The 11,294-nt window shown below is 41.7% G+C and overlaps 1 protein-coding gene across 3 annotated transcripts in view; it reads left to right on the forward strand.

The window, feature by feature from the left end:
• Window positions 1–2,389: 2,389 nt before the first annotated feature.
• CHURC1 (churchill domain containing 1) overlaps window positions 2,390–11,294 on the forward strand; it is a 17,775-nt gene continuing 8,870 nt past the window's right edge. For 2 of the 3 annotated variants that reach the window (XM_007130943.4, XM_024118440.3), the window contains exon 1: window positions 2,391–2,515. In XM_007130943.4, the coding sequence (XP_007131005.2) occupies window positions 2,396–2,515 (120 nt within the window). In that variant the 5' untranslated portion in view covers window positions 2,391–2,395. Of the gene's footprint in view, window positions 2,516–11,294 lie in introns of all 3 variants that reach the window. The other variant, XM_024118441.3, reaches the window with a different exon arrangement.

Raw genomic sequence — 11,294 nt, forward strand, 5'->3', positions numbered from 1 at the left:
CTGAACTGAAAAAAAAAAAAAAAAAAAAAAAAAGGCCAGCCCTGAACTTTCAGAAGCTCTGTTGTACCTGCTTTCAGCCAGGCTCACGTGGACTCACAGGGTCAACCCAGGATTGCTGCTAATTCATTCACCCCAGGCAGGTGAGGCCAGGTAAAGACCACTCCTACTTCACCACTCCTACTTCCCGCTTCCCTGGAGACAATGGAAGGAATGACACATACCATTCCCTTCTGGGAATGACACATACCCAGAGAACTTCACTGGGTAGACAGCCATTAGCTCTTGAATTTTTGTGCCTATGAATAAGATGATCTTTTTATTCACTTGCTCATTTTAGTAACAAGATACTATATCACTCTGGGAAGGTAAAAACGATGCTGGTAAATATGTAGATTGTCTTTCATGCCTCAGAAAATTAAATCAGTTCATGCCAAAAACCTACTCTTTGAGCTCTTTGACTGCAGCGTAATTTTCTATTTGTTTAATTTTTAAAATTATGCATGTTTTCTATTAGTGATGAGGCATAAAGCTATACATCTCCCCCTTGTGGTTCCTGTTAGGGTCTGCCTTTCCATGTCCAATTTCTTCCAGTTCCAATCAATCCCAATAAAATGCTGCTAAAATAATCTTCCTAAACCACAGTTCTGTTATTACTCTCCTGCTCAAACTCTCAGTGGCTCCCTGTTACATGCAGAGTAAAATCCAAACTCCTTGCATTTGTCCACCTGGAATTCGTATACTAAAACTCTCTGCTTTTTGAAATCCTACATATTCTTCAAGCCCCAAATTCCTCTTTCCCAATCCCCCACCTGGAAGTAGTCTTTCCATTTTGTGCTCTTATAACACAGTCTGCCAGTAATTATAGGTATCTGTGCTCATTTTATCTCTCAGACTCTATTGTGAAGATCTGGAGAGTAGGAAAGGACAAAGTCTTTCTCATCTTTCTGTTGTTGCCACCGTTCCTTGCACAGTGAAGGCACTCAACAAATGTCTATAGAACTGAATAAAACAGATACCGTGGTTAGTCAAATTAAGTCTGCATTAGGCTTTAAAAACAGATGACACAGGACTTTCTTGGTGGCGCAGTGGTTGGGAGTCCGCCTGCCAACGCAGGGGACACGGGTTCGATCCCTGGTCCGGGAGGATTCCACATGCGGAGCAAGCCCGTGCGCCACAACTACTGAGCCTGCACTCTAGAGCCCGTGAGCCACAACTACTGAGCCTGCGCACCACAACTACTCAAGCCCGTGCACCTAGAGCCCGTGCTCCGCAACAAGAGAAGCCACTGCAACGAGAAGCCCACGCACTGCAACGAAGAGTAGGCCCCGCTTGCCGCAACTAGTAAAAAACTGCACGCAGCAACGAAGACCCAACACAGCCAAAAATAAATTAATTAAAATTAAAATTAAATAAAATTGCTGGAATAATTAAAAAGAAACAGATGACACATTTAAAAGTGGATCAAGAGAGAACTGCATAGACCAGCCCCATCCAGTAAAAATATAATTTGTGTAATTTTCAATTTTCTGGTAGCCAGATTAAAGAAACAGGTGAAATTAATTTTAATAATATATTTTAGCACAATTATTTCAACATGTATCAATATAAAAATTACTAATGAAATAGTTTACGTTGTTTATACTAAGTCTTCCAAATCTAGTGTGCCGGATGTACTTACAACACATCTCAGTTCAATCTGCCACATTAAAAGTGCTTCATAGCCACACGTGGCTACTGGCTACTGTATTAAAAAGGTGCTGAGCCCAGGGTAGGAACCGAGTCTAGTCCTGGCTGCCTACTGAGTAATTTTGTTACCCTAGACAAGACCTTTAACCACTGTTTCCTTGGTTTCCTCATCTGAAAAGGAAGACACATAGAGAGATAGAAACATGTTTCCCATTGCTTTGTCCTCCAGAGGACTCTGGAATGGTCATTTATTATTAACATTTTGTGCTTTCAGGAGATTCTCTGCAGAACTATAAGTGCCTCTTCCCAAACACTTCATTTATTGCTTATTCCCCTGCCAAGATCTGAACTATCACTCTCACTGCCCTAAGAAATGGTACGGAAAGGTACCCAAATTGTAATTTCAGCTTTATATATAGAGTAAGCTGAAGCAGCAAAAAACAATTCCCTTTCCTGTGTATTGTGACTTGGCTTTCTGTCAGCCTAGACTCAGGAAGGCGCCTATTGGAACTTTGCTCGGTCCAAGATCCCTTTCCCCTTCCTGCCATATGGTCCACGGTCCCTTGTCTCGCAACGTTTCTAAAGTCCTACCCTTCGCCGTCGGTTGTTGTCTGGGAGACCAGACCCTGCCCTAACAATAGTTGCTAAGGGGCGGAGACTTGGAATTAGTTCCCAAGACCCAACACGCCAGGGTGAGTACTCTGGGCGCATGCGGCGACTTTCTCTAAGCTCTCGCGAGGTTTCCTCTTCCCGGAAGCAGCGGAGGAGGTTGCCCGTTGACTGCGTCGCGATGTGTGGGGACTGTGTGGAGAAGGAATATCCCAACCGGGTGAGCGAGTGGGCGCCGAGAACTTCCCTCTCCTTTGGCCCATGGCCGCCCCTGAGGCTTCTCATATCCCCGGCCGGCCTTCTATGGGGGGCCGGGCGCGGGGCGGACCCAGCCGCTCCGCCCCATCCAGTGACGCGGCAGCTGTATGTAGGCACCTGACAGCGGGGATGGCCTGCAGCCGTCGGTTCCTGCTGATCCCCGCCCTGGCGACTGATATCAGCCGTCACCCCATTTCTCTTGAGCTCCAAGGGGAAAACAAATGAAACCCTACCACCACCAGCAACCCAGTCGACAACAGAGGGACACCCCCATCTCTACCCTGGTCTCATCCTCAAGCTTCATTTGATAACGTTCAGTGCTCTTCCTGAATTCTAGCGCTGGAAGGGACCTCTTAGGTCATCTATTCTAACCCAATTTTGCAGATGAAACTAATGCCTAGAGAGGGGAAATCACTTGGCGAAGTGCACATTCTAGTTTGTGTGAGAGCCAAGACTCGAACTCAGGTTTCCTGGCTGTTACTTTCTTTTAAATCTCTGTTCCTTTCAAGCTCGGGAGATTGAGAAGTTTGTTTACTCTCATTCATTCAAGATATACTTACTGAACGTTTGTATGCGTGTAACTAGATTACTTTGCCAGGCCAGAAAGGGATACCCAAGAAGAAATAAAAGGCAGCTTCCGTGCTGCCAAAGAGCTTACATTTTACGGGAGCACGTGATTAACAAAATATGACTAGTACGGCCCATAAATGCTATTCCGGTTTAGAGAAGGGGGAGAGCAATTAGGGGATAGCACTGTTCTCCCGACAGAAAGGTGGACTTCAGTTGGGACTTGAAGGATAGGTGAGACTAGGGTAGAAAAGGAAAGCAGGAGCTGAGGCTGGGGGAAAATAACAAGAACAAGGATTCTCATATTGGTTGGGAGGTAGAAAATCTTTGTAGTTGGTCCTGTCTCTTAATATTTTGAATAATACTTAGTCTTTAGGGAAGGTTTTATAACAACATGAGCACTCATATGGTACAACCTCTTTGAAAAAGGTCTAGCATTATCAGAAAAAAAAAAAAGTTAAAGATATGCCTGCTGAATGACCCAGCAGTTCCCATTTTAGATATAAATGCATGTGCCTAGTGTGTTCCTGGAGACTGGTATAAGAATGTTCATAACAGCATTGTTTGTGGTAGTAGACTGGAAAAATGTGAAATAGCCATAGAATGGAACACCATGAGTGAAAGAGTAATGAAAGTGAATGGAGCAGTGGCTCTCAACTGGGAGTGGTTTTGCCTCCCAAGGGACATTTGACAATATCTGGAGGCATTTTTGGTTGTCACACTGGGGTACTACTGATATTTAATAGGTAGAGGCATTATGCTGTACCTTTACGTTTCACATTTCTGTGTTGTGTTCTATTTCATACTTTTTTTTTAAGTTTAAAAAGAGATTTTTGTGAATCCAGTAATGAAAACTGCACATTATAGGCACCATGAGGGAGATGTTTGCCGTGGATAGTGTTAAAGATATTAGGTTGGGGAATTCCCTGGCTCCATGCTTCCACTGCTGGGGGAACAGGTTTGATCCCAGGTCGGGGAACTAGGATCCCACACGCTGCGGTGTGGCCAAAAAAAAGGATATTAGGTTGGATTTTTAAGATTTGAGCTAATCAAAAGACAAAAATTATATTGAGAAATTTAGGCATTGGGCAACTATCCAAAAAAATTGAATAGGGAAATGATTCTGAAATCTGCTGTTTAGGAAAGTGAATCTTATGGTTGTATGGTTGAGATGATGGGATGGGGGAAAATGTAAAAGGACAGCCCTACAGAGCATTTGGGGAACCAAATGGCAACAGTAGTATAGGCATGAGATAATGAAGACCTCATTTATTGATTGATTGCTGCGTTGGTTTTTCGTTGCTCGCGGGGGTTTTATCTAGTTGCGTCTTAAGTCGAGCGGGGACTACTCTTCCTTGCGGTGCGTGGGCTTCTCATTACGATGGCTTGTGTTGCAGAGCACGGGGTCTAGGAGCGTGGGCTTCAGTAGTTGCAGCACGCGGGCTCAGTAGCTGTGGCTCAAGGGCTCTAGAGCGCAGGCTCAGTAGTTGTGGCACAGGGGCCTAGTTGCTCCGCGGCATGTGAAATCTTCCCGGACCAGGGCTTGAACCCGTGTCCCTTGCATTGGCAGGCGGATTCTTAACCACTGCACCACCAGGGAAGTAACAGCCCTCATTTCAAAGAAAGAATTAACAGGACTCAACCAATTTAATGTAGGAAGGAAGAAGAGAAGAGCTGTTGATCTGAGGGTTTTCAATCTAGGCAGCTGGGAAATTTGGAAGTATTACAGAAATTGGAGCCATCTGGGAGGGAGGGAGAACCAAAATTGGGGGAGCAAATGATCAGATTTTTTTTTTTATCATGTTTCTTCCGAGGTTGAGAATGTAACATCCCAGGAGTCAAGTGAAAATATAGGATGGCAGTTTGGGTAAGAGATTCAAACAGATGAGTCAGCCAAATAAAGGAGTCAAAATAGAAATAATTGTTCTCTTAGGAAAAGAATGTCGAGAATCAATTACTGAGCTTCAGGGAATAAATTAATTTAGGAAGTGAAAATAAAAGTATAGGAAGAAGAGTAGAGAAAAGCACTGAGGTGACTGGAAAACCAGGAAGGTACCTGAAGCAGTTTTTTCTGATTTTATTCTGTTTTCAAAGAAATAAAGGGCTGTCATGAGGAAGAATTGAGCTTTTCTTTGAAATTTCAGAAGACAGATTTAGAAATAATTAGTGGGTGGATGTTAGGGGGTTGTAGGCTTTGAATCAGAATAAAGAATTTTCTAACAGATTTTTTTCTAATAGAATGGTAACCTTAGAGGAATTGAACTCTCTTCCTGTTGTTCCGTAGAGACTAAATGACTACTTGAAATCTCAAGGATCCGTCCAACTCTGGGATTTTTTAAAATCATGAGATATTTTTAAGGGTGGTAAGAGCAGAAGCCACTCTGCTTGAGCCTAGCAAAGGAAAAGGTACTCAGGTGGTGGTAGCAAGTATAGTCCACTCATTCAGAAAGTTTGGCAGAGGAAAATAATGGATTAACATGTTGGGTAGGTCTAAATGCAGAATGAGGAGGTAATAAATGTTTGATTATTTATCTTTGGTTTCATAAAATTTCTGGAGTTTTGTGGTGGATGTTTTCCACAGGCTAGAAAATTTCTAACAGAGCTCTGGCCCACTTGCTTGTAAAATTACGCCAAGAACTTGAACTCAAGCATGAATCAGATTGAAAATGAACCATACTAATTTTCTGAACTCAAATTTTTTTACTCAACTGTGAACCAAACTTTTTTTTCATTCAGAAAAGCATTTAGCAAACCATTTGGAACTAGAACTCTACTGCATTTTCTAAAATAACTGATCAGGCCCAAAATTGTAATAAAACATTTCCACATCAAACTGGAAATGAAACCTATATTTCATATAGTTAAAGTTTCAGCTTTAAAATTCTTAGTAATTCAGCAGCAATACAGAAATATAGCTTAAATTTAGGTTAATCAGAAGGAAGTAATCAGTGTAAATTAGTTATATGTTTAAATTAGAAATTATGTTTTATGTACCTCACTTAAAATTAAACTACAGAAGTTCACGTACTCAAATTGTTGCTTGGCATTAAACCATATTTAATTAAATGCTGAGTCTGATATATAATTGGTAAAACAATTGTATGGAAATGGTTGCTTTAAAATGATGCATTTTAAAATGCCTATATTAAAAAAAAATCTGGAATCAATAACCTGACTTTCCACTTTCAGACAGTGAAAAAAACAAGAGCAGACTAAACCCAAAGCGTGCAGAAGAAAGGAAATAATAAAGACTAGAGTAGAAATTAGGAAATAAGAAATAGAAAAATAGAGAAAATTAGCAAAACTAGAATTTGGTTCTTTAAAAACTGTATTTTCTATTTTCAGTTTTAAGTACTCCCTGACAAAACGTTTGCACTGTTAAGTTATACCATCTGAAATAATAGTTTTTTGGAAGAAGCAAATTGGCCCAATCATTGTCAGTATAGTTGCGGATTTCTCAAATTTGTAAGAGTTTATCATAATATACTTTCATACTAATTATCATCATAGTATTCAACCATTTCTTCTTTTTAAAAAAAAAATAAATTTATTTATTTATTTTTGGCTGTGTTGGGTCTTCGTTGCTGTGCGCGGGCTTTCTCTAGTTGCAGTGAGCGGGGGCTACTCTTTGTTGCGGTACGCGGGCTTCCCATTGTGGTGACTTCTCGTTGTGGAGAACGGGCTCTAGGCACGCAGGCTTCAGTAGTTGTGCCTCACGGGCTCTAGAGTGCAGGCTCAGTAGTTGTGGCTCACGGGCTTAGTTGCTCTGAGCATGTGGGATCTTCCCGGACCAGGGCTTGAACCCGTGGCCCTTGCATTGGCAGGCGGATTCTTTTTTTTTTTTTTTTTTTTTAATTTTATTTATTTATTTATTTACTTTATGGCTGTGTTGGGTCTTCGTTTCTGTGCGAGGGCTTTCTCTAGTTGTGGCAAGCGGGAGCCACTCTTCATCGTGGTGCACGGGCCTCTCATTATCGCGGCCTCTCTTGTTGCGGAGCACAGGCTCTAGTCGCGCAGGATCAGTAATTGTGGCTCACGGGCGCAGCCGCTCTGCGGCATGTGGGATCCTCCCAGACCAGGGCTCGAATGTCCCCTGCATTGGCAGGCAGATTCTCAACCACTGCGCCACCAGGGAAGCCCCACGCAGGCGGATTCTTAACCACTGAACCACCAGGGAAGTCCCTCAACCATTTCTTCTTGCACATTTGTATACCTTTATAGATCCTCAACCAGGATTTAGCTGAATCACATTTTCTAAGGATATTTAATGTTTGCCTTTTTTTCCTGTCTTCTCGAAACTGTTTTAGTTTACTGTTACTACTGTGGAATTGATTTAGATTTTATTCTTCTTTTTCCTCCCATTGTGAGAGCCTCAAAAGCTTCTCTGAATTTGGACATTAATAATCTTGTTTCATCTAATAAAAGAATCATGCCTCACTGATGAAGTTTATCCTCACTTTCAAATGACCAAGTCCCTTAGAGAAAGCCCCATCAGTTTCTTATTTACTGTACTTGCATTTGCCATTTCAAGAATTTATTTCCCTACCTCAAAACTGATACATAGATCCCTTTTCTCTTCCCTCAGTGTTTAGAGTTTACATTCTGCCTGCTTATATGGTCAGATTACAGAGATTAGACCATATTGTATAAGGTGCCTGTGTTTATGTGTGCAGTTCTGTTCAGAGTTCTGTTTATTTGAAAATGGTATTTAGGTCTTTATTCTTTTAAGACTTTAAAAAAATTACTTAATATCTTGGAGTCTTTGGCAGTCAGCTTTTATAGATTCAAGGCAGTCCCAGTTCAAACCCCAGCAGGAGGGGCTTTCCTGGTGGCGCAGTGGTTAAGAATCTGCCTGCCGATGCAGGGGACACGGGTTCGAGCCCTGGTCCGGGGAGATCCCACATGCCACAGAGCACCTAAGCCTGTGTGCCACAACTACTGAGCCTGTGCTCTAGAGCCTGTGAGCCACAACTACTGAGCCTGCATGCCACAACTACTGAAGCCTGCATGCCTAGAGCCTGTGCTCCACAACAAGAGAAGCCACCGCAATAAAAAGCCCGTGCACCGCAGTGAAGAGTAGCCCACACGCAGCAACGAAGACCCAGTGCTGCCAAAAATAGACAAATAAATAAATTACAAAAAAAAACAAAAAACAAACCCAGCAGGCTTTTTTGTAAAAGTTTATAAGCTGATTCTAAAATTTATATGGAAATGAAAAGAACCTAGACTAGCCAAATTATAGGACGTAAACTACCTAATTTAAGAACTTAGTATAAAGCGACAATAATCCAAAGAGTGTGAGATTAGTTCAAAAGATGGACATATAAATCAAGGGAAGAGAATAGTCAAAGGTAGACCCACATATATAGGATGATTTGAGTTTTCCACGAAGTTGCCAATGTAATGCAATGGGGAAAGGATAGTCTCTTCAACAAATGTTGATGGAACAACTGGATATTCATATAGAAATAAATGAAACTTGATCCTTACCTCAGACCATATATAAAAGTTATTTCAAAATGGATCATAAACCTAAACCTACCAGCTAAAACTATAAAATTTCTAGAAGAAAACAAAGGAGAAAATCTTTGCCATCTAGGGGTAGGCAAGATGTTTTAGAAGACAAGCACAAACAATGAAAGAAATTTAATAAACTGAACTTCATAAAAATAAAAACTGTTTGCTCTTCAAGAGACACCATTAAAAAAATGGCAAACCAAAGACAGAAATATTTGTAGGGCTTCCCTGGTGGCGCAGTGGTTGAGAATCCGCCTGCCGATGCAGGGGACACGGGTTCGTGCCCCGATCTGGGAAGATCCCACATGCCGCGGAGTGGCTGGGCCCGTGAGCCATGGCCACTGAGCTTGTGCGTCCGGAGCCTGTGCTCCGCAACGGGAGAGGCCACAACAGTGAGAGGCCCGCGTACCACACACACACAAAAAATTTGTAATACATATATCTGACAAAAGGTTTGTACCTAAGATACATAAAGAACTTTTATAACTCAATAAGAGGATAAACAATTTAACTTTTCAAAAAATGGGCAAAAGACTTGAATAGATATTTCCCCAAATAAGATATATTAATAAGCACCATGAAAAGATGCCCAACATCACTAGTCATCAGGGAAATATAAATTAAAACTACAATGAGACACCACTTTACATCATTAGGATGGCTAAAATAAAAAAGACATAATACCTAGTGTTGATGAGAATGTGGGAAATCTGGAGCTCACACATTGCTGGTGGGAATAGAAAATGGAAACTAATTGGCAGTTTTTTTATAAAGTTTATATATATACCATATTTTTACTGTATGACTCAGGAATTCCACTTCTAGATATTTACTCAAGAGAAAGGCATATATCTACACAAGACTTATACATGAATCTTCATAGCTACTTTTTTCATAACAACCAAAAACTGGGAAGAACCCAAATGTCTGTCAACAAGATAGATCCATGCAATGGGATACTACTTGGCATTAAAAAAGCAATGAACTACCAATACATACAACAACATAGATAATTAACGTGGACATCATTTTAGGCAAAAGAAGCTGGGTGTAAAAGAGTATACTGTATGATTCTATTTATGTAAAACTTTAGAACAGGCAAAACTAATCTTTGGAGATAGAAATCAGGTCAGTGGGTGCCTGAGGTGAGATAGGGGTTGGAGATAGACTGCAAAGCAGGAAGGACTTCCTGGGAAGACAGAAATTTTTGTATCTTGATTGGGGTAGTAATTACATTGGTATATACATTTGTTAAAATTCTTTCATGTATACCCTTACAGTGTGTGGATTTTATTGTGTGTAAATTATACCTCAGTAAAGTTTATTTTTAAAAAAATCAAGGGCTTCCCTGGTGGCACAGTGGTTGAGAGTCCGACTGCCGATGCAGGGGACACGGGTTCGTGCCCCGGTCTGGGGGGATCCTATGTACTGCGGAGTGGCTGGGCCCGTGAGCCATGGCTGCTGGGACTGCGCGTCTGGAGCCTGTGCTCCGCAACGGGAGAGGCCATAGCAGTGAGAGGCCCGCATACCGCAAAAAAACAAACAAACAAAAAAAAAATCAAAGCACTTGTTCTTAATAGCTGGAAATTTATACTTTAATCCCAAGGCTTTTTTTCCCCTTTAGTAGTTATGTTGATGTGCCTATGTTTTAGTATCTCCAAACTGCATAGTTAGTTGGATTTCTCCCCACCAGAGTTAACCTTTTAATACATAGCACTACGAAGGCACTTAGTTAATGGTGGTGCTGGGAATCCAGGAAGGCTTCACTGTGGCATTGGTTAAGATAGGTCTTAACTCCCTCATACTTGATAAGCTCCTTGAAGGTAGAAACGTCTGTGACTCATCCTGGAGTCCTCGGAATCCTCCGCTATGCTTTGCCCAGTATCAGACACATAGCTGCATTGGAGAAATGCATTAGTTTGAATGGTTTTTAGTCACATTAACTATTAAAAATACCTCAGTTTTTTTTGTTGGTCAGAAATGAGGTTGAACTACTATCAAAAAAAAAATAACCCAATTAAAAAATTGGTAGAGGACCTGAATAGGCATTTTTCCAAAGAAGGCATGGCCAACAGGCACATGAAAATATGCTCAACATCACTAATCATCAGGGAAATGCAAATCAAAACCACGAGATATCGCATCAAACCTGTCAGAATGGCTATTATCAAAAAGACAACAAATAATAAGTGTTGGTGGGACTTCCCTGGCGGTCCGGTGGTTAAGACTCCATGCTTCCACTGCAGGGGGCATGGGTTCAGTCCCTGGTCGGAAACTAAGATCCCATATGCCGTGTGGTGTGACCAATAAATAAATTAATTTAATTTAATTAAATGCAAGTCTGGCTGATAGAAGCATGGTGGAAGCCTAGATGTGACCCATGCCACTTAAAAAATAAATAAAGTGTTGGCGAGGACGTGAAGAAAAGGAAACCCCAGTACACTGTTGGTGAGAATGTAAATTGGTACAGCCACTATGGAAAACAGTGCGGAGGTTCCTCAAAAAATTAAAAATACAACTACAGGGGCTTCCCTGGTGGCGCAGTGGTTGAGAGTCCACCTGCCGATGCAGGGGACACGGGTTCGTGCCCCGGTCCGGGAAGATCCCACATGCCACGGAGCGGCTAGGCCCGTGAGCCATGGCCGCTGAGCCTTCGT

This window comes from Physeter macrocephalus, chromosome 11, assembly GCF_002837175.3.
Source record: "Physeter macrocephalus isolate SW-GA chromosome 11, ASM283717v5, whole genome shotgun sequence".
Taxonomy (NCBI): domain Eukaryota; kingdom Metazoa; phylum Chordata; class Mammalia; order Artiodactyla; family Physeteridae; genus Physeter; species Physeter macrocephalus.